A 24,618-nucleotide genomic window follows, 5' to 3' on the forward strand; every position below is an offset into this window, starting at 1 on the left:
CTCTTTCTTTGTTATGTGGGGACTATTCAAATGAGCCCTGTTCCTGCATCACTATGGGGCCGTTTCAGAATGAGTCATTTTTGCAGATTGGAAACAATAAATGCTTCTTTTTTTTTTTTTTTTTTTTTTTTAAAGGACTAGAGAGGAAGTTTTCAGTTCTGAAACTTACAGTATGTTTTTATAGTACAATATATATAAAAATATCAAGAAAAAAAACTTGATTCTTCATGACCTCTTAAAAAATTAAGTTACTCCATTAGTATTCAGTATATTTTTTTCCCCCATCATTGTACACTGTGGATGATTTTCGTTAAGGAGGGTCCTTGGTGCCATTGTACACTAATCAAGAATTTATGAATTTTGATGCATATTTGTTTTCAATATGGGTCAAAAATGACTCAAAGGTTAAAAGGAGGGTGCATTTTCTAAGACAGTAGGATGGATATATATATATATAGTGTTAGGATAATTCGCAGATGCAGAGCGATCAGCTCGTAACATACTATAACATTATCTGTCCCTGCAGATTGGGACAAACTGTCCCGTTGGGACAACTTTTAATTATTATTGGATAAACTGTTCATTATTATTAGAAAAAGGTCTATTCACACCAAATCCGAGATGAATTTGCGAGATGAACTGCAGACGAATTGTCTATTCACATCAAGACGAGACCATTTTTCTCTGTGAATAATTGATGGCACTTAACGAAAGCAATTTTGTTCCAGTACACAAATCAAAATGTTTGTTAAAAGCCTGCTAACAATTTCTGAATTGCAAGACTAATTAAAATATTCAAACAAAATTTTGTTCGTCAGGTGTTTATGCCACGTTCCAGGTGAAGTCGGAGGTGGGAATACCCGAGTTTGAATTTCCTACTTCCGAACTCAATGCGTTTCAAGTAGGCTTGGGATCAATGCCTTTTTCACGCATTGATAATCGGAAGATTTTCCTGATGATTATCGATATATATTGGGATTTTGTTCAGATATAAATAGGGCTTTTCATTGCACAATAGTATTTGTCTCTTCAGACATATTTCTCAAGACAACTTTGGTAAAGTGTGAGCAGCAGAAAAAATGAAAGGGGGTTGTACACCGGACATGTCTGGCGGATGACATGGCACATTCTAAAATTCAAAACAATTATTTCATTTCTACAAAGATACGCACATACCGCCAATGCTCAGCATCAACATTCTGAAGTTTCACAGAGTGCAACTTGCATAGTTGTCCATTAAATTAGACTTTCAACATTATCAATGGACAAAGAATATTTACTCTAGCCATTACTGGATGATATACAGTAGAAGTCAGAAGTTTACATACACCTTAGCCAAATATATTTAAACTCAGTTTTTCACAATTCCTGACATTTAATCGTAGAAAACATTCCCTTTCTTGGGTCAGTTAGGATCACTATTTGTTTTTAAGAATGTGAAATGTCAGAATAATAGTGGAGAGAATGATTTCAACTTTTATTTCTTTCATCACATTCCCAGTGGGTCAGAAGTTTACATACAATTTGTTAGTATTTGGCAGCTTTGCCTTTATATTGTTTAACTTGGGTCAGAAATTTTGGGTAGCCTTCCACAAGCTTCTCACAATAAGTTGCTGGAATTTTGGCCCATTCCTCCAGACAAAACTGGTGTAAATGTGTCAGGTTTGTAGGCCTCCTTGCTTGCACATGCTTTTTCAGTTCTGTCCACAAATGTTCTATTAGATTGAGGTCAGGGCTTTGTAATGGCCACTCCAGTACCTTGACTTTGTTGTCCTTAAGCCATTTTGCCCCAACTTTGGAGGTATGCTTGGGGTCATTGTCCATTTGGAAGACCCGTTTGCGACCGATCTTTAACTTCCTGGCTGATGTCTTGAAATGCTGCTTCAATATATCCACACAATTCCTCATGATGCTGTCTATTTTGTGAAGTGCACCAGTCCCTCCTGCAGCAAAGCATCCCCACAACATGATACTGCCATCCCCCATGCTTCACGGTTGGGATGGTGTTCTTCGGCTTGCAAGCCTCACCCTTTTTCCTCCAAACACAACGATGGTCATTATGGCCAAAAAAAGTTACATTTTTGTTTCATCAGATCAAAGGAAATTTCTCCAGAAAGTAAGATCTTTGTCCCCATGTGCACTTGCAAACTGTAGTCTGGCTTTTTTATGGCGGTTTTGGAGCATTGATTTCTTCCTTGCTGAGCAGCCTTTAAGGTTATGTCGACATAGGACTTGTTTTACTGTGGATATAGATTATTATCTACCTGTTTCTTCCAGCATCTTCACAATGTCCTTTGCTGTTGTTCTGGGATTGATTTGCACTTTTTGCACCAAACTACGTTCATTTCTAGGAGACAGGATGCACCTCCTTCCTGAGCGGTATGATGGCTGCGTAGTCCCATGGCGTACAATTATTTGTACAGATGAACGTGGTACCTTCAGGCATTTGGAAATTGCTTCCAAGGATGAACCAGACTTGTGGAGGTCCACACATTTTTCTTTTCTGAGGTCTTGTCTGATTTCTTTTGGTTTTCCCATGGCACTGAGTTTGAAGGTAGGCCTTAAAATACATCCACAGGAACACCTCCAATTGACTCCATTTAGCCTATCAGAAGCTAATTGCCTAAAGGCTTGACATAATTTTCTGGAATTTTCCAAGCTGCTTAAAGGCATAGTTAACTTAAGTGAAGGTAAACTTCAGACCCACTGGAATTGTGATATAGTCAATTAAAAGTAAAACAGTCTGTCTGTAAATAATTGTTGGAAAAATTACTTGTGTCATGCACAAAGTAGATGTCTTAAACGACTTGCCAAAACTATAGTTTGCTAATATGAAATGTGTGGAGTGGTTAAAAAATGAGTGTGTCACAACCTAAGTGTATGTAAACTTCTGACTTCAACTGTATGTATCTTTCATATAGCCTATACATTGTATTTTCAGTTACAAGTATGTCGTTTAGTGGTTTGACCGCTTGAATGAAAGATCTATTCAAGGCTACATACAGAGAAATTGCATAATAAACATTGCCATTTCTAATTGTTCAGTTTGCGCAGTTACACCAGTTTCACTAACCTAAAAAACTCATCGTAACTTTGTTCATTTTTTAAAAAGTTTTGTAAATTTGGACTACCATGTCCTGTGCCGCTTCAACTCATCCTGTGTGTGTGTGTGTGTGTGTGTGTGTGCGTGTGTGTGCGTGTGTGCGCGCGCACTTCAGTAAATGGTATATAGTTGTGGTCTCCCAACACTATTACGCCAGACAGTTAAACAGAGGCCAACTGAGTGTATTGGAAAACATGCAAACTGGGCTTCTAATTTAAATGTCAGCTAATTTTAATATATCGATGCCTCAAATAATAATCGATATATCGATATTTCATGACATCCCTAGTTTTCAGTCAATCACACATCAAATATAATGGCATGGACAGACTTTCAGATGCTAGATGGCTGGCTATCTAGTAGCTATTTAATGAGCAAAGAAGGTTAAAACATAAGCATTCTTCTTAATATCTTGTATGTTTCTTGTATATAGTATGTTCTCTTCTCGCTGAGGTCAAGGTTGATCGATCTACCCCGACTCCACGATTCGGATGTTTGACTTCAAGCAACGTTCCAGCCATTATTTTCAAGCCACCAACACGCTGGAGATTGTAGCTGCAGGGCTTTGAATACATGACTAAAAGCACTTATTTCATCGGTCGGTCAGTTTTCAAACCCGCACCGATGATCAGCCAAATCAATTTCATAACTCAAAATATGCCACATATTTTAAAGCCTCTTATGCATTATCAGATTTCCTTTACTTGTAGGCCTCAAACTCAATGTCATAATTAAAAGACAAAGTAACTAAAAGTGATACATTTCAACCCCTAAAGCAGGACAAGCTTTGACTTGCGGAAAATTGGCTCTTGGTTGGTCAACAATATTTAAATCCGGTCCAATTTATGTTAGACCCTCAAACTTTTCATGAGGTCGTTGTCTGTTCAACTCCACTGCTTATGTCAGCGTCTTTACATTTTCTGTTCTTCTTTTTTGCAGGAAGTTACTCACAGAATGCTGTGACCCAAAAAGGATGTTTGCCGTGACAAAGGAGAACTCGCCAATTGGCAAAGTCCTGTGGTATGACGGGGAGCTCTACCATTACCACACAGTTAACAATGAGACCTACCCATTCTTTCTTCAGGTACTGTCCTTTATAGAAGCCCAAGATGTGGAAGGAACATAACAAACAAATGACTTCAGGAATAAGACAGGTCCAGAAATACACACTGTAGCTGTTAAAGATATGTGCAAACCTAATAGGACACCCCAACCCTATGGGGTTATGAAATTCTGGTTAAATTTAATTATGTAGACCTCTATGGAGCCAAATTAGTGACTAAAGTATTTTGAATCTGAAAAATAGAAATGTAAATAAAAGGAATTATCAATACCTTATTATAATTATACCTTCAACAATTGCCACCGGTCCAGCTGTGTGGCAATAAAAGTTTCAAATCTAATCTAATAAAGGAGCTGAGCCAACTATTCAGATCTTTTAACACCCTATTTGAAAACCGAATAGGAACCATTTGAATGGGATACAACAATTTGGGCAAAACATTCATCTTTACAAGTGATATCCTTCCTAGCCATGAGTTAGGTAAGGAATTCCAACGCTCTAAATTCTGTCATATCTTCTCAAACAAAGGGACAAAATTAGATTTATGGGTCATTGACAAATAAGGTTGCCTGAGGTGCTAAAAATTTGAAATATTTTAAAAATCTGGTTTAAAACAAGTATGTCATGTCTGTAGACATGTAATCTTTGAGTTCATGTTGTTTTTACAAATTGTTTGAAAAACATTTATAGCATTTTGCACAAATAATTTATTTAATGACTTTATGCCATGTGGTGCAACCATCAAGTAAAAGATATTTAAATAGTTTCCTTGCACATTGCATACATGAGTGTACACAACTTCATCATTAATTTCAAAAACGTTTTCAAACATTTGTTTCAAGGTAAAAAATATTTTTTAAGAATATCATTAATTTTAAAGTCAAGAATGTAAAGACATTTTCTCATGATTGCACCAAATAACCTGAACCATATTTTTATTAAAATGTCAAAATATTGATATTTAATGAAATGACAAAATAATGATTTTGTGGGTCTAAAGAGATCTTCTCTGTTTTATGATTTTTGTCACATGACAAAAACATTTCTACCTACATGTTGGTTACACCACATGACTGATTTGGTGGACAAAAGTTTTTCAAATATTAATCATATTTTAAAATAAAATTGTTTCACTGCATTTTTTAAAGAAATAATAAAAGATAATTCAGCACAACTCATGCCAACATTTCTTTTTTTCAAGAATTCCAGATTTAATGAGACTTTGACATTTTTTTACTGTCTCTGGACGGTTGCACCACATGACATTTTTTACTTCAAGCCCTAGAAAAAATGTCAATTGAGTCTGAACTCAGTAATTGAAAACATGTTCATCATAGAAGATGTGAATTCAAGTAATTGTTTTGTGTGAATTGAATTTGTAATGTATTTTTGAATAATTTATTATATGCGGACAAAAAAATTAGCCTCACATCATTGACCCTTATAAACTCAGCAAAAAAAGAAATGTCCTCTCACTTTCAACTGCTTTTATTTTCAGCAAACTTAACATGTGTAAATATTTGTATGAACAAAGATTCAACAACTAAGACAAAAACTGAACAAGTTTCACAGACATGTGACTAACAGAAATGGAATAATGTGTCCCTGAACAAAGGGGGGGTCAAAATCAAAAGTAACAGTAAGAATCTGGTGTGGCCACCAGCTGCATTAAGTACTGCAGTGCATCTCCTCCTCATGGACTGCACCAGATTTGCCAGTTCTTGCTGTGAGATGTTACCACACTCTTCCACCAAGGCACTTGCAAGTTCCCGGACATTTCTGAGGGAATGGCCCTAGCCCTCACCCTAGATCCAACAGGTCCCAGACGTGCTCAATGGGATTGAGATCCGGGCTCTTCGCTGGCCATGGCAGAACACTGACATTCCTGTCTTGCAGGAAATCACGCACAGAACGAGCAGTATGGCTGGTGGCATTGTCATGCTGGAGGGTCATGTCAGGATGAGCCTGCAGGAAGGGTACCACATGAGGGAGGAGGATGTCTTCCCTGTAACGCGCAGCATTGAGATTGCCTGCAATGACAACAAGCTCAGTCTGATGATGCTGTGACACACCACCCCAGACCATGACAGACCCTCCACCTCCAAATCGATCCCGCTCCAGAGTACAGGCCTCAGTGTGACGATAAACGCGAGTCCGACCATCATCCCTGGTGAGACAAAACCATGACTCATCAGTGAAGAGCACTTTTTGCCAGTCTTGTCTGGTCCGGCGAAGGTGGGTTTGTGCCCATAGGCAACATTGTTGCCGGTGATGTGTGGTAAGTACCTACCTTACAACAGGCCTACAAGCCCTCAGTCCAGCCTCTCTCAGCCTATTGCGGACAGTCTGAGCACTGATGGAGGGATTGTGCATTCCTGGTGTAACTTGGGCAGTTGTTGTTGCCATCCTGTACCTGTCCCGCAGGTGTGATATTCGGATGTACCGATCCTGTGCAGGTGTTGTTACACATGGTCTGCCACTGCGAGGATGATCAGCTGTCCTTCCTGTCTCCCTGTAGCGCTGTCTTAGGGGTCTCACAGAATGTATATTGCAATTTATTGCCCTGGCCACATCTGCAGTCCTCATGCCTCCATGCAGCATGCCTAAGGCACGTTCACGCAGATGAGCAGGGACCCTGGGCATCTTTCATTTGGTGTTTTTCAGAGTCAGTAGAAAGGTCTCTTTAGTGTCCTACGTTTTTATAACTGTGACCTTAATTGCCTACCTTCTGTAAGCTGTTAGTGTCTTAACCACCGTTCCACAGGTGCATGTTCATTAATTATTTATGGTTCATTGAACAAGCATGGAATATATTGTTTAAATCCTTTACAATAAAGATCTGTAAAGTTATTTGGATTTTTATAAAATTATCTTTAAAATACAGTGTCCTGAAAAAGGGACGTTTCTTTTTCTGCTGAGTTTACATCTGCTTCAGTGATGAAGCAAAGCCTGAGGGAGACCATTTAAAAGGAAAACATGGTACAATATTAGGTTTAGTGATTAGAGTACCCATGGGCATAGCTTCTGATTTAGCTAGGTTAATTAATTTTCTATCCAGAAAATGTACTGAAACAAGTAATTAACTCAAGAGCTGGAACCAACTTCTCAGGATTCGTTAAAACACTAATACGTCATCAGCATAGAGTGTAATTTTATAACGTACATGTCCCAACTGTAAACCTGAAATAGACATTGCCAATCTAACCACTTCAGCTAGTGGCTCTATAGCAATCGCGAATAGGAATGGTGACGAGGGACAACCTTGCCTGGTGCCTCTGTACATAGGAAAATAATCTGATCTAAACCCATTTGTCAGAACTGCAGAACATGAATCTGTGTATAACACTCTAAACCACTGAACAAAATTGTCACCAAGGCCAAATTTCTCCAAAGCATAAAAAAGAGAGGACCATTCAGTGCGGTCAAATGTCTTCTCTGCATCCAAAGAGAGCACTAAACCATCTATTGATTTTTGTTTAAATCTAATATTATTTGAAGAATTTCTTTCCCTGTATTTATCCTGTTTGATCAACTCCAATAATAGTAGGCAGGATTTTGGGAATTTTGGAAAGCAATTTCTGATCAACATTCAATAAAACAATTGGTCTATAAGAACAACACAAATCAGGGCTTTTACCTTTTTTAGTATAAGAGAAATTTAAGCTTGTTTAAGGGTCTAAAGGGGCTTTTCCACTGCACGGTACGGCTCGACTCGACTCTGCTCACTTTTTGGTGGTTTTCCACTGTGGATAGTACCTGGTAACTAGTACTTTTTTTAGTACCACCTCGGTCGAGGTTCCAAGCGAGCCGAGCCGATACTAAATGTGATGTCAAAACCCTGCAGATCACTGATTGGTCATTGAGAATCGTCACTACCAGCGTCACTGGATTTGCGAGACGGGACATCAACCCACTAGTTTTAAATTTAGCAACAGCGATAGCAGTATCATTTGTTCACGCAACTTTCGAATTGTAAAAAGAAATGGCTGTGTGCAAAACCACGCTGTGGTCAATAAACGAAGTGCAGATGTTCCTCTCGTTAGTAGCCGAGGAGTACGTTAGTAGCTCTACGGCAGTAGAGGCGGCGTAACTATGACGATCAGCCTATAATCCCACCCACGTATAGGCTGCACTAAACTGCAGTGGAAAAGCAAGCTCAGAAAAGTAAAACGAGCAGAGTCGAGTCGAGTCGAACCGTAACGTGCAGTGGAAAAGTGCCATAAGGTTGTTCTTTAAATACAAAAGAATAATGAAACATATTAAGCAATGGATCAACAAGCAAATCTTGAAACTCCTTAAAAAAACTCACAGCAAAACCCATCCGGCTCTGGCGACTTTCCATTTTTTAGACTGAAAATAGCATTAATAATTTCTTGTGTAGTAATTGGACCATTAAGAGCATCTTTCTATATTTTTTAAATTGTTGGGAGATTAAGCTGGGGGAAAAAATCATCCATTTGTTTACGATGGTCCCCTGTTTGTTCAGTTGAATATAGACTCATATAAAATTAATTAAAAACTTGTTTATTTCTCTTATCATGAGAACTATTGTTGTCTGAATCAATAAATATGGATGTCACAATTTGTTTTGCAAAATATGCTAGATACTTCCCCTGACAGATCTCGTGCTCATAACATCTCTTGTCTCAAGTATCTGATTTTCTTGTCTGCATTTTCTTCACCTGTAACTCCTTTATGTCTGCTAATGGAGAGCTACTAAGTTTTCCATAATAATGACAGATTACTTATAGATGATGAATTAATAGAAAGAAATGATTTTAATTCAGAGGAGAAGTAATCTAAGAAGATACAGTATTAATTCTCCACTGTCTAGACCACTCCACTGGGCTTCTAAGTAGTAAATCCATGGTCATACTGGCATGATTCGTTAGTAAAATACTTATTACTATATTACAAGTTGTATTTAAATTTAGGTACATTTTAGGAAGATAAAAGTAATTTAATCTAGATTGACAGCCATATGAAGCAGAATAAAAGCATAATCTTTGTCCACAGGGTGAAGATTTCTCCATACATCAACAAAACCAAGATCCTTGCAAATGGTCTGAAGAGACCTGGCCTGAGTAGTAAGAGGTGCAGAATTATGTGGCTATCTGTCTATAATTGGATTTATTACACAATTGAAATCCCCAACCACAATCATCAAATCCGCTGACATGACAGAAATGTCCAGAAACACTTTAGTAACAAAGTCCGATGATGCGCTGGAGTATAATACATGTTTAGTATGAGAATAACCTGTCCCTGTAATGTACCCTAAATAATATCATAACGACCATCTCTATCTTTAACACAGCTTGAAACTTTAAAAGGTAAAGTACGTTTGATGAGGCAAGCAACACCCCTAATTCTTGTTCATCTAACCATAGATCATATTTAATTTTCTCCATATTTTGAAGTACTCGTGTGATGTTACCCTCATCTCCTGAATAGTCTGGTACGTATGTATAGCACTCCCTACCTATCTTTACACATACACCTCCTTCAGAGGCTAGGATCATGTCCAAAGCCATTCTATTTTCTAGAGTCATTTGCCTAAGATCTTTGAGTTCCTATTGCAACAACTGTCCCAATCGCTTAGTTTCATTAGCAAATCGGTATAACTCATAGTGTAACCTATTTATCCAATTCATAGAGTCGGCTACCGCGTTGTGGATTAATAATGGCTTCCAGAATTGGGCTGGTCTACTTATCACTTTATGTTCTTCTGGAATATCATACATGTCGTGTTTCAACCAGGATGCATTCGATCGGTGCTCCAAATCTTGCCGTTTCCGCACTGTGGTGCATTTGCGCACTATTCCTACTGTTATTCCATTGTCTAACCAAACAGGTGCACATATGCCTATCCATACCTCAGGTAGTTTATTATAGACAGTTAGACCACATAGCCAATAAAAGTCAGGAATCACATAGGTGGTCGTATAACCACGCACCCCTGTAGTATTACCAGTGCTATTGTAGACATCCCGTACTTCTGTACATTGGTCAAGTTCCCCTACTTTAACACTACCATCTACATGTTTAAAGCAGAGAGGGAAATTCTCATTCCTTGGTAATTGGTCCTTCCTCTTAGATAACATTTGGTCAAATATGGGCCACTCATCTTTGAAGACAGTGCAATTTACAAAATCAGTTCGGTTTGTGGGTGTGTAAGTGTAGCAGAAGTTCGAATTTGGGTCAAAGGAGGAAGCGGCACACGGCGATACCAACTCAGGAACATCACTATTTATTAACAGAAAATCAACACGTTCACTTAAAGCGCAGCAGTGAAGCTTCAATTCAAACACACAAACAGCTTCTCAGCCATGCTCTCTCCCCCTTTCAGTGGACAAGGCTGTCTTTTATCTCCCCTGCCTCTCACTGTGAACATGGAAATGGCAATAAGTCACAATTCATCTCAGATGGATGTCCTTACCGCTCTCCCTCTCCCCAGATGGGCGACTGACCACGCCCTCACCTCTAGAGTGATATTTTCGGCACTAACATTCAGTCGATTCCCTAATCCATAAAAACTAACCCCTGCCATACAAATAGTCTCATTGCGTGTGAGAGGGCATGCTATCAGTGGGAACAGATATGTTGATGAATGAGGTATTCTAGCACAGGCATAACAATCTTTTCCAGGCGAATGTCATTTTGCAGTGAAATTTGCATATTTCCAAAACAAATTATGTTCATAATGGTGTTTCAGCAGGTTAGATGCATGATATTCATAAGTAGGCACCTCTCTCTTGATTGGCCTAATGTTACCTAAATAAATTACTCCTGAGAGGGGCAGTAAGAATGTGAAGTTCTTAATTTTACCTTTTATTAATAGCTCAGTGCTTAATTAATGCCAGCTAAAAACCAAATCTTAGCCACTATTTTGTGTCTTATCTCTAGTAGTTTGTTTATACTGAATCAGCCAGATGTCTCCTGATTCGGTGTCAAAGCAAGGTCGGACAGTTAAGTCAAAACAACACAATTCTATCGTAGTATAATGAAGGACTTTTGGGCCAATCTGGAACAAAACAGGTCTAATAACCCCTGCAGCAACAATTGCGGGGTCTGTTGGTAAATTTCTCAACTCGGGCTTTATTGTGGAGGCTCATTCAAAAACCATGGGTGGAAAAATACAATAGATCTATCTAACAACTGAATTGTCCTTCCCCTTGTCAGATGTCCCACAATCACTTCAAATATCTCCTCAAATTTAACGTTTAAAAAACATAGGCAATAATTTGTTTTACAGAGGGTTCACTCCTGCCTGCCTTTCCCTTATTTTTTTGTTTCTTTTAGCACCGGCGGTGAGCGGTAGAGCAATCTAACAGAGACATAGAGTAGTCGAACATCTTCACCATGCAGGGTGGCCCCTCACCCTCTAAATAGGTGAGTTCTTCCTAACAGCTTTCTCATGCCTCTAGTCTCTATCCCCACTACGGACCAGCCGGCAATTAGAGCCGTGTACCCAATGTGTCTTTCCCTGAACCTTTACTGCGATTGGAGTGATTAGCAAAATGGTATACGGTCCTTCCCATTTTGGTCCCAAAATACTGTATATGCAAAAATAAAAAACAGAAATAAAATAATTTAGAGTGCCTTTAGCACACTTCAAAATCTGCTCTTGACCTTCACTGCTCTTGTGTTTCAGTAGACGTTATCAAACTTAGACTGAGTGTGTGAGAGAGTTGGGGGGGATGGGGGGTTCCTTTTGTATCTTCCACATTAGCATCTTGATCACCGTCGCCTTCAGTAGAACTCTTTGATGAAATCTTCTTAGATCTGGGCATTATGTCTGATCCTTTAGAGAAGTAATATTCTAGAGACATTGTACAGTAATTGCCTAAATATGTAGAATGATTTCTCTGAGTGAATATGTAAATTTGTCGGATATTTGAACTTGTCACAAGAGCTCCCTGAAAAATGTGTTCCCGCTCTCACACGCTGTTCCTAATCTATGGTAGAGTAAACTTTTCAAAGTCTCTATAACAGTTGTTCCTTCTTTTCATTGTAGAATCTCACAATAATACATTTAGGTTATTCTTCAACAGTGAATAAAACACAAACTTTGCAATTCTTTCTCATACAGAAAGTTTAGAAGTGACTCAACATCTTTACAATGCTGTTCCAAGTCTGTGCTGCATATTACAATGTCATCTACATATTGAATTATTGTGGACTCGAGATGTAGGTCAGACAAATGCATTTTCAATGCTGTATGATAGATAGTAGGGCTTTTATGAAAACCGTGTGGGAGCCTAGTCCACATATATTGATTACCTCTGACAGTGAAAGAAAACCAGTGTTGAATATCAGGATGGAGTGGGACGGACCAAAATCCATTTGGACAGACATGCCAATTACTGAAAATATTTTCGCATTCTGTGGGACTGCTAAGAATATAGTACTGGGGTGAGCAACTAATGGGGTCATTTTGCCTACACATTTATTTAGCTCCCGGTAATCTACTGTGAGGCTCCAGGAACTGTCCGGATTTCTGACTGGCCAGACGGGAATTACAGGGAGAGGTGGTTTCTTTTGGAATATCTTGTTTAGTAAGGTCATTTACCACCTGAATAATCTGATCTTCTGCCTGTTTGCCAAATGGATATTGCCATGTGCAGGGTGGTTGTGAGCCCATGAGTGTAACAGGTGGCATGTTTAGATGACCACAGTCATTTTTTGATTCTTCCCAAATAGGGTGACCTTTCACCCTGATAGCTAACTCGCCCGGACTCTCCATCGAGCACAGCCTCAATGGCCGTTGCCATTCCATGTGATCACCTGACAGCACTAGTTTTCCTTGTAATTCACATAACGCATCTATACCCAACAGCGGTTGTAATACATCCCCTACACACACATTGGTATGTATTTCATACAGACCCAGCACCATATTAACAAGCTCTGTCTTATGTAATGTTATAATGCCTTCTGTAGCTCCACCTGCTTTCAACTACTAGTTAGTGGCAAATCTGGTACTAATTTTCAAGGTATTGCTGTCAGTTGTGCTCTTGTGTCTACCAAAAATTAAATATCATATGCTTCATTCACCCTTGCTTTTACGTAAATCCATTATCTCAATGTTCAGTCTCTCCCCAGGGTACTAAGGAGTGGCGATTCTAGTTTGAATCTCTCCGACTGACTGCTGCTAACACCGTCCTCTTTTGTTCTTCAGATAGCTCAGTGAATTGGCGATTATTGTCATTACTGTGTCTAGCTGCATTGCGCGTACTATTTGGATTGTCTATTACTTTACCAGTGTTCCTTTGCTCTTTCGTCTCTTTTCTTTTTCCTACAGTCCCTTTCACAATGGCCAGCCAAACCACAATATCTGCAACTCCCTTTTTTTTGGCCTTCTTTGAACATTTCCTCCACCTCTCTGTTCAGCAGGGATTGGCTGAAACGCTCTCAGTTGTGCGCCGTCCAATAATCAGGACGCGTCAGTTTCGCAATCGGCTATGGTCTCGTCACTGGTAGGCGGGTCTCCTAGAGATAGTTTATGTTGTATTAAAGTGGCTTTTACCGTGGGGAGTAAGCCTGATAGCCAGAGCGCCAGATATGGGCCCCACCTTCCTGCCGTTCTACAGGCATCTTGGGCTTCTTCATCATCCGCTACAATACCATTATGAGCCATCAGGACCTCCCTAAACCATTTGGTATACTCATTGACCCCCCCCCCTTGTCACTGTAATCTTTGACTAATCAACTTTTTTTTTCTCAATCCATCGAAATACTGAGTCAGAACTTTTTTTTTTTTTTTTTTTTTGGAGGTGGTATGCCCTGCTAGATGTTTTGTCATAACTGTTCTTAGTTTACATTTCTGAGCCTTACCCCAATGACATCATGGCTATGCTATAAACATCCCTGTATAAATAATTATGCACATCTCTAGGAGAATCCTTTCCAGGGCTTCTGTAGGCTTCCCTACAGGGTTGATTTCTTTAGCTAAAGCGCAGACTGTTCCGGGCTCAAGATCTGTGTACACGTAATGTACCGTCTCATTTTCTACTTGACTCTCCCCAGACTTCCTCACCTTTCGCTTCATTTTGAGGGGCCTGAGCTGCGCGCTAGCCTCAGGGATGCCTCCCTCTCAGATAATCTTAGGTATGGGGCCAGTAGGCTCGTCAATTTCTGTATATGTGTCGGTACTGGTGTCATTGTCATTATTGTCATTATACCCTATGTGTATCATTTGTTTTAGCTCGGACACGGGATATAAAGTCTTGCGTGGTTGGTTTAACTGAGGTTTTTCTTCCGTTTTTCTTTTAATTTCGGTAGTTTGCTTCTTACAACTTTTGTTCGAGCTCAGTGACTTTCTTTTTTGCCTTTTCCAGCTCTGTTGACAAAGCGGTAAATTTATTCTGCATAATTTGATTATCCTATTGTCACTTAATTTCTCTTGTTCCTCTGCATGCATTCAAACCTTACTCAGAACAGCCTTTTCTTGTATGCTTGTTTAATTTCTGGAGCTGTCCACCCTTTGCCTACATTTTTGCAAGACGTTATGTCAACTAACATTTTTTTCTCAATTTCTTTTAGACTTATGGCTTTTAGCACCTGCTCTACACATAATGTTTTTATCTCCTCTAAGGAGAGATCAGGTCCCTTCATCCCCAGACCTGATGCCTCTGGCTTCTCTGTCCCCCTTTTACCCATTTCGATAGAGAGAGATAAAACTAGGTAATACTGTGAGCAACTCACACGCTGCATGTGCAGTAGATGTCGTGGACCATTCAGCGATTCCCAGTTCCTCAGCACCCTAGGGATTTATGGCTTCCGGAAACCTTCGTAGTCTTTCAGTGTGATTTCTGCCCAGGTTCCCTCAGTTCACCATCTTCTATCCTGTTCGTAACACCATGAATGTTGGATCAGAGTGATGTTTCTCTATTAAGCCAAAAAGAAGACAACAGGAGGCTGAGAATGAAGGGCTTAAAAAAAGTGGCTTTTATTAGAGCTCAAGCAAGCACCAAACTGGTATACAAAAAATGAAGAAGGAGAGAAGAAAATTGAACTAAACTACAAAACAACAGCTGTGTCTTATACTCCCCTAACTAGGGCATGACCAAGGTCATGCACATACCCGTGAGATGCACCTGCTTGTGCACACGGACAGAAGAACACTCTGTCCTTTACAATTTGTAACAAGTTGTATATCTTCAGGAACACACACATACAAAGACAGTCAAGGAAAGGTCAGTACATGAGTCACATGAAGAACAATGACTGAATTACAATAAAATCAAGTGGTTATAGTATAGTTGATTAATTATGTAATAAATGCAGTACAATATAAAAATGTATATTCTATGGGAGCCGGGCTAAATGAACAATTACTGTTATTGCATTCCTGATCTACAGACCCTCAGTCACCCCTCAGATTACATACATGTCACTTGCACCTTATAGTAATAAGAAAAATAGAGAATTGATGTAAGTGTTTTCTTATTATATAAATCCATCAGCACTAAACGACTGTCTGTAATGATTTGGGAGTCTAGACAAGATTGTCAGTAAATGCTGCGGCCAACTCCGGAATGACAAACCACTTCTTTGTCCCATTCACAGACAGCTTCAGGGTTGCAGGATACATCAGGGTGTATTCTATATTCATATTCTTTAGTCGGTTCTTAAACTTATCATAAGCCTTGCGTTTCTTAACCACCATAGAAGAATAATCATTAAAGTAACAGATTTTTGGCCTTGAATCGGTGCTCCAGCCGGGATTGTTGCCAATTTGATGAGCTGCGGTCAACACGCTGCTTGTCCATGAAGTTATGGAACTTCATGATGACGGGCCTGGGACATTGTTTGGGGCCAGGTTTTGGTGCCAAGGAGCATGATCGAGTTTGATCCAACCTGCTTTTGTTGTCATTTGCAGGTACTCGGGTAGCCACCGGATCACTTCCTTCTGTGTCCTCACGCAAACCAACAAGTTGCAAATTACATCTACGTGCTTGATTCTCTAAATCATATATGTGCTCTGACATAGTTATTGACATAGACACATTGTACAGTAACTGCCAAAACATGAAGAATGATTTCTCTGAGTGAATATGTAAATTTGTCAGATATTTGAACTTGTCACCAGAGATCCCTGAAAAATGTGTCTATCTTGATTCCCCCACTTTTTTTTTTATTTGTGGCACACCACTGTGTGCTAAAAAAGTACTGTAAAGAAAAATAAATCTATAATCAATGCCATAAGTTCCCAACAATCCATAAACCAAGGGTAAAATGATTTGTTGTGAAAGAAAAGGGTACCCAACCAGCTGGCTATAATTGAACTATTCCTTTAAATCAGCATAAAGATAGGTACAAAGTGAAACTGCATCTATCGTAAACCTTGGCTTCAAAAAGGATGTTTCTTGCTTACCCAAGTAGTAAATAACATTTTTACCAAATTCACAATTGGTGTGGTTTGAGCTGTAAGAGGCAGCATGTCAACTCTAGAATGTATTTTTTTTTTCTTCCCAACTAGATCTTCCAAAAACATTTACATTAAACATTTAAACACTTATGCGAAGCGACCTACAAATGAACAAAACAAGCAATTTTTCATACAAAAATCAACAATATCTTCAGTATTGCACTGCCAAGTTTTCACAGTAAAGATGCTAGCGCAGAAGAAAGAGACAAAGTTTTGTTAAAATGAGCACTTTGTTTTAATTGATTATGTGCTCATGGAACAGCAGATCGTGTGGAGGTTAGAAGCTCATTCCACACAGAGGACTAGAGAGAGTAAATTATCCTGAAATGGCCTTAGTCCTCTTTGCAACAGAACCACCAGGCACCGCTCGTTCATTGACCGCAGAGAGCGAGTTGAGACATAGACCTGAAGGACTGAATTGAAGAGAGAGCTGTTCCATTAGCTGTCCTGAAGTGAATTTGATGTGGGCAGCTACTGGCAGCCAGTGGAGTGAAATCAAGAATGGGGTGACATGAACCCTCTTTGGCTGATTGAAGACCAGACGCGCTGCAGCATTCTTGACCATCTGCAGTGGCTTAATCGTGCTAACTGGGAGACCGGCCAACATGGCATTACAGTAGTCCAGCCTTGAAATGACCAGAGCTTGGATCAGGAGCTGTGTAGCATATTCAGACAGGAAAGGTCTGATTTTCCTGGTGTTGTAAAGCACGTACCTGTAAGACTGGGCAGTTGATGTGATGTTGGTAGTGAAGTTAAGCTGGTCATCCACAACCACTCCCGGGTTCTGAGCTGTCCTGGTTGGCGCAAGTGTAGTTGAACCAAGATGAATAGAGAGGTTGTGGTCAACAGACAGGTTGGCTGGGATCACGAGGAGTCCTGTTTTGGCAAGGTTGAGCTGAAGGTGACTCCCTCATCCAGGCAGAGATCTCAGAGAACAACAGGCAGAGTTGCGTATCATCTGCGTAGCAGTGGTAGGAAAAATGTGCCTTAATGATAGGTCCGAGTGATGTAGTGAAATAAGCCTTTTACACTCCATTCAATTCCCTGTGGCAGTGCCATGTTACCCTGAATCTTTTTACATTCCAAAAGCCATAATGGTATACTAGAGACTAGTATCTGAAGGTACTAAACCAGGTATGTGTAATGGTCAGGCTGTGACAGAACTGAATTTATTACAACCTGTAATGAAAAGAATGTCCCAGTAAATTCTAGAAATCTAGTAACTAGCTATAAATTAAACAATTTGTTGTTTCATTAGAGGACATTCACACACATAAGTTTTATGTTTTAGAGACTTGCACCGTGGTTACTCATAATTTCAGCAGAACCAAACCAGGAATTATTAAAAAAGGAAACAACGGTGCTTTACCCATAATGACTTGTCTCTAGGCAATATGTGTGCAACATAAACGTAAGCATTCTGAGGAAATGGTTTTAGCAAATTTGATTCACAGTGGCTTGCAAATGTTATTTTTGGAGCTAAGCCAGAATAAATGAGAACCCAACCTGCTGGAAAATCCAACTAAAACCATGGCTTTCACATGTTGGATGTATATGGTTTGTAGCTGGTCCAAGCTGTTTTAAAGGAATAGTTGACAGTTTTGACATTTTACTCACCCTCATGTCATTTCAAACCTGTATTACTTTTTAAAGACCCTTTCACACCAAATGTGTCACAAAGCAAGACAAATTGCAGACAAATGGCCCCTTCATACCAAGAGCAATGTAAATACTCACCGTTAGAACATTCACACCTTTGCAATAGGTGGAATTGATTGACAATCAATTTTACTCTGGCACAGCTGGTCCGTCCTCTGCATGTCATGGATGAGAAGAACTACTTAAAAAGTTTGCAAAGCAACCATGGAATCAGAGTATGAAAGTAGAATATAACAGTATGATTTAACTCTAAAAAGGTTTTTCTATCAAGTACATTTTTTTTTTTAAATATTGAAAAGCGAGTCCCTGCTTATGCGGATTATGCGAAGCAACAATGGTGGGGAAAACGGCTTTCTGTGCTTTATCGCCCCTGATTGGTCAACGAGGGTAAAAAAATAGATACACTCACCATAGAAAATAACCTTGCTTTGGCGGCGCGCTAATGCTCGCTCCTGGTGTGAAAGGCTCCAGAGGAATCCATTGTTTCTATTCAAAATCTTCATGTTTTTATGATTATTATTAGGGGTCAAGCCCTGAAGGGGCGAAAGACCCCTATTGTTTTCATTAGTTTTCTTATTATTATTATTAGGAGTCAAGCCCCGAAGGGGCGAAAGACCCTTATTGTTTTCGTTAGTTTTCTTCTTATTATTATTATTATTATTATTATTATTATTAGTGGTGCTTGCAAAGCATCACTATTGTAATCTCACATACTGATTAGTGGTGCTTGCGGAGCAAAGCATCACTATTGTAATCTCACATACTTATTATTATTAGTGGTGCTTACGGAGCAAATCACATATCTCCCCAAATGAGGTGTTAAATCGACGGCCTATTGACGACACCTGTGCTATGACTTTTCTAAGGGGTTGGGAGTATGGTGCACCCCTGGGGGGCAAAAAATGTCCCGAAAATGTCCCATTGACATAATATGGCGAGGGTTTCGCCCATGAAAAAAAAAATTTCCCCTACTATGGCAGTCAATGCAAGAAAGTTGTCAGATCATATCTCCCAATCAGAATGTCGTAGAGACATGGTGGCAGGTTCATTTCACTCGGGCTTCCAATCAGTCTTTAGGTATTATCTTGGAAATGGTGTAGCCACTCCTTAGCAACCATTTATGGCACCCTAACAACCGCCCACATAGACTTCCATTCAAAATGGCTCAGAAGGATATCTTCAGAACAGAATGTCGTAGACACTTGGGGATTGGCTTTTTTGAGTCAGGTTAGTAAGCAGCCAATAAGAATCACTCTGGTCACTGGCTAGCCATGCCCTAGCAACCATTTAGAGAACCCTAGCAACCATCCCCACTGACTTCCATTCTAAATGGCTGAGTGTGATATCTTCTGATCAGAATGTCTTAGACACATGTGGGTGCTCTCATTTGATTCGTGCTGGCAAGCCATGTTCGAACATACCTTGTGTTTGGGGGTAAAATGTACCCCAGGGGGTAAAAAGGGGGGCAAAAAAATGTCCCAAAAAGTCCCATAGGGTACTATGGGAAGACATTTTTGTTCCTATTATGGCAGTCAATGCAAGAAAGTTGTCAGATCATATCTCCCAATCAGAGTGACATAGAGACATTGGGGCGGGTTCATTTCAATCGGGATACTAATCACTCTTTAAGTATCACCTTGGAAATGGAATAGCCATGCCCTAACAACCATTTATGGGACCCTAGCAACCACCCCCATTAACTTCCATTCAAAATGTCTCAGAAGGATATCTTCAGAACAGAATGTCGTAGAAACTTGGGGATTGGCTCTTTTGAGACTGGTTAGTAAGCAGCCAATAGGAACTACTCTGTTCACTGGCTAGCCATGCCCTGGCAACCATTTAGAGCACCCAAGCAACCAAATATATTGCTTTCAATTAGAGTGTGATATCTTTGGATCAGAATGTCCTAGAAACATGAGAGTTGGCTTGTTTTAATTGTGTGAGCAAGCAGTCTTCAAGTATCATCATGGTAATTACTTAGCCACGCCCTAGCAACCATTTAGAGCACCCTAGCAACCAAAAACCATTGACTTCCATTCAAAATCACTAATATGGGTATCTCAGGATCAGAATGTCATAGAGACTTTCGGGTTGCTTATTTCACTCAGGATGGGAAGTAGCCTTGATAAGTATCACTCTGGTAACTGCCTAGTAACCAGATGGGGTTACCCTAGCAACCAAGTAACATCACATATATCTACACCAGAAAATCGTAGAGACTTCCGGGTTGACTTATTCCACTCAGGATAGCAAGGAGCCTTGTTAAGTATCACCCTGGTTACTGCATAGCAACCAGATGGGGTTACCCTAGTAACCAAGTAACAAATCACATATCTCTGCACCAGAACATCCTACTGTCATGGGGGTTGCCTCTTTCAACTTGGGGCAGTTGGTGGGATATTTTGGTGAGAAATTTTGCCCCGGCAAGCACCACTCACATTTTCTATCTAGTTAGTGGTGCTTGCGAAGCAAAGCATCACTATTGTAATCTCACATACTTATTATTCTTCTTCTTATTCCGTACAAAACTTCGGCACCTAACTCGTCCTGCACCGTTTGTAGTAGACCCATGAATTAGGTGTCAAATCAACCGGCCTATTGACGACACCTGTGCTATGACTTTTCTAAGGGATTGGGGGTACGGTGTACACCTGAGGGGCAAAAAACGTCCCAAAAATGTAGTATGCCATAGGCATGTCATATGGCAGTCAGTGCTAGAAAGTTGTCAAATCATATCTCCCAATCAGAATGAAATAGAGACATGGGGGCTGGCTCATTTCAATCGGGCTGCCAATCAGTCTTTAAGGATCATCTTGGAAATGGTGTAGCCACACCCTAGCAATCATTTACGGCACCCTAGCAACTGCCCCCATAGACTTCCATTCAAAATGTTTCAGAACAGCACCACATACTGGACAAAAATTCTAAGAACTAGCTATATTTAGTTATATTTATTATATTATAAGACAAACCCATCTTCGCTGGAATAGACAGGACTGGCAAAATGTGCTCTTCACTGAAGAATCATGGTTTTGTCTTACCAGGGGTGATGGTCGGGCTCGCGTTTATCATCGAAGGAATGAGCGTTCCACCGAGGCCTGTACTCTGGAGCAGGATCGATTTGGTCTGTCATGGTCTGGGGCGGTGTGTCACAGCATCATCGGACTGAGCTTGTTGTCATTGCAGGCAATCTCAATGCTGTGCGTTACAGGGAAGACATCCTCCTCCCTCATGTGGTACCCTTACTGCAGGCTCATCCTGACATTACCCTCCAGCATGACAATGCCACCAGCCATACTGCTCATTCTGTGCGTGATTTCCTGCAAGACAGGAATGTCAGTGTTCTGCCATGGCCAGTGAAGAGCCCGGATCTCAATCCCATTGAGCACGTCTGGGACCTGTTGGATCGGAGGGTGAGGGCTAGGGTCATTCCCCCCAAGAAATGTCCGGGAACTTGCAAGTGCCATGGTGGAAAAGTGGGGTAACATCTCACAGCAAGAACTGGCAAATCTGGTGCAGTCCATGAGGAGGAGATGCACTGCATTACTTAATGCAGGTGGTGGCCACTCCAGATACTGACTGTTACTATTTATTTTGACCCTTTGTTCAGGGACACATTATTCAATTTCTGTTAGTCACATGTCTGTGAAATTTGTTCAGTTTATGTCTTAGTTGTTGAATCTTTTTATGTTCATACAAATATTTACACATGTTAGGTTTGCTGAAAATAAAAGCAGTTGAAAGTGAGAGGACGTTTCTTTTTTTGCTGAGTTTATATGAATTTGGAAGCGTTTGAGAGGCAGTAGGCCCTGGATGCTCTCTTTCCTCCCTCGCTCATCATAATCCCCACCACAGCACAGCACCCAACTCGCCGTGTGACCTCAAAGGGTCCTTGCCACTTTGAGAGTAATTTTGTGCTTGATGTGGGCAGTAATACAAGTACTTTATCTCCCAGTGAAAATTCCCATAGCCATGCTACCCTATTATACAGCTGGGACTGACATTCTTGCGCCTGTAGCAAATTCTCCTGTGATAGACGCCCCAGTGTGTGGAGTTTTGCTCTCAGGTCAAGAACATATTGAATTTCATTTTTGCTCTGTGAAGGTCCCTCCTCCCAATTTTCCTTCATGACATCTAACACACCACGGGGCTTACACCCATATAACAATTCAAATGGGGAAAACCCTGTGGAGGCTTGCGGGACCTCTCAAACTGCAAATAACAGTTTGTTCGACCAGGATTTCTTTCAGAATCCCCACTCGGGAGATTATTCTGAAGAGTGCCTCCGCAACACTACATGCTGAGATGTTGCGCAATGGCACTGCTTCCAGGTATCACATTTCTTAGTCCACCAGAACTAGCACAAAGCGGTGCCCGCGTGCTGACCATTCTAATGGCCCGACGAGGTCCATGCCAACTCTGTCAAAGGGAACCTTGATCAATGGAACGCTTTTGGAGTGGTTGGCGGATTTTACCAGCTGACATTCGTGGCATGTCGCACACCTCCGGCTAATATCCCCGCGAGTGCCTGGCCAATAGAAATGGGCCATGAGACGGCTTATTGTTTTCCCCTGTCCCAAGTGACCTACCATCGGACTATGATGAGCTGCCTGGAACAACATTTCCTGACGGCTCTTTGGTACTAACAACTGAGTTGTATCTTCCTTTGAGCATCCTGCGTCACTCGATACAACAATCGTTTATAATTGAAAAATACGGAGAGTGAGTGCAATGCTTATTTTCGGGGAACAGGATAGGGCAGAAGGAAGGAGCAGAGAGAGAGAGGGGGAGATGGAGGGACCAAAGAGAGAGAGAGCGGGGCACGCCAGCCTCCGGATATGCTGCTAGATGGTCTTCCGCCAGCTGCACTGCTTCATCCAGGGACGCTGGTCGGTAGCACTGGACCCACTCCGCCGTCCCCTTAGGCAGAATTGCTCCAGCACCACGAGATTGTTGGCATCACCGACGTCGTTGTCTTCCTCAGCCAGCACTCACCGCCGGCAGGCGTCACGGAGCTGTTGAGCAAAGGCAAATGTGTGGCCGACTTCACTCAGCATCAGGGATCAGAACCGCTGCCGGTGCTCTTCTGGACTGCAGCCGACCCGCTGCAAGATGGCTTTCTTCAACACAAGGTATTCCAGGAGGTTGACGACCGTAAGTTGTTGTGTCGCTAGCTGGGGCTCCCCGGTCAACAGTGTAGGAGATGGACTGCCCATTGCGCCTGCGGCCATTTCAGAGCTTTGGCCATATGTTCAAAGAGCTCCAGAAATGCCTCCAGATCATCTTGCGCCCCCATCTTAGCAAGCATTACATGGGGGGTCGCTACTGCCGGGGTCGTGGTGGACGCGCCTCCTGGGGTACCAAGCTCCGTTACTTGTCGGTCCTCCTCTTGTCCTTGAAGGAGCATCTCAAAACGCTGTTGCTGTTCCACCTATAGATCCATTAGGGCCTGGTGGATGCTGGTGAGGAATCTGAAGACTTCCTCCAGCGGCGATGAAGACTCCATAGCAGCGTACCTTCTTCCTTCCCAGATAGACAGCCAAACTATCACAAAAGCACCACGACAACAGTTTAAAACTCATATACTCAATGAGAAAACATGCTGATCAAGTGTGGTTATCCAATGCATGCAGCCAAGTCTGTTTACATTAGCACTTATCACATACACACAATGTCTGAGAAGTCAAACAGTGCACATAGGAAAACCGGACTGCTGATATTATTTGTTCATTTGTTTTTTACAGCTATAAAAATTAAATAAAACATACAGTACATCAGACATAACCCACTTGTTCACATGTTTACTATATTATATACAGGAATTTGTTTTATGACAAGAAATTTAATTAAAATAAAATTTAAAAGCAAATACTCATCCACTCGACCCCACTCGAGATTTTCCATTTGGCCATGAGCTCATTTGATAGAGTAAGGGGGACTTACAAAGGGGATTTTCAAGAAGCTTCACTGCGCTTTGAAGCATGTGAATATTGAAGGAACCTTGATTTGAATGTGTATTCATCAAAAGAAACCAATGGAAATGTACTGTGTGTGAGTGAGTCATTTTTACATTGTGTAGAGTACATGTGTAACCCCCACTATTTTATGTTGCTAGGATACACCATTTCAGCTTCCTCTGAAGAAGTGCTCTGTGGTGGGCAATGGAGGTGTCCTGAAACACAGCAGCTGTGGAGGTGAAATTGACCAGGCTGACTTTATCATGAGGTGAGACAGGCTGTACAAATCTCTGCTTGTTCAGAAGACCTGGATGGACTGAAATGACAGACATGAATAGCTGTGTGGAAGATATTTATTGAATATGGGTCAAGTTTTGGTTTTTACTTGTTAGAGCCACTGTAG

At 40.8% G+C, this 24,618-nt stretch overlaps 1 protein-coding gene across 1 annotated transcript in view; it reads left to right on the plus strand.

The window, feature by feature from the left end:
* The window catches only part of LOC127435346 (alpha-N-acetylneuraminide alpha-2,8-sialyltransferase-like), a 43,389-nt gene that overhangs the window by 13,141 nt on the left and 5,630 nt on the right, over window positions 1-24,618 (plus strand). Inside the window, exons 2-3 of the mRNA XM_051688774.1 lie at window positions 4,043-4,187; window positions 24,374-24,483. Of these exons, the coding sequence (XP_051544734.1) occupies window positions 4,043-4,187; window positions 24,374-24,483 (255 nt within the window). The remainder of the gene's footprint in view (window positions 1-4,042; window positions 4,188-24,373; window positions 24,484-24,618) is intronic.

This window comes from Myxocyprinus asiaticus, chromosome 45 (genome assembly GCF_019703515.2).
Source record: "Myxocyprinus asiaticus isolate MX2 ecotype Aquarium Trade chromosome 45, UBuf_Myxa_2, whole genome shotgun sequence".
Classification (NCBI taxonomy): Eukaryota; Metazoa; Chordata; class Actinopteri; order Cypriniformes; family Catostomidae; genus Myxocyprinus; species Myxocyprinus asiaticus.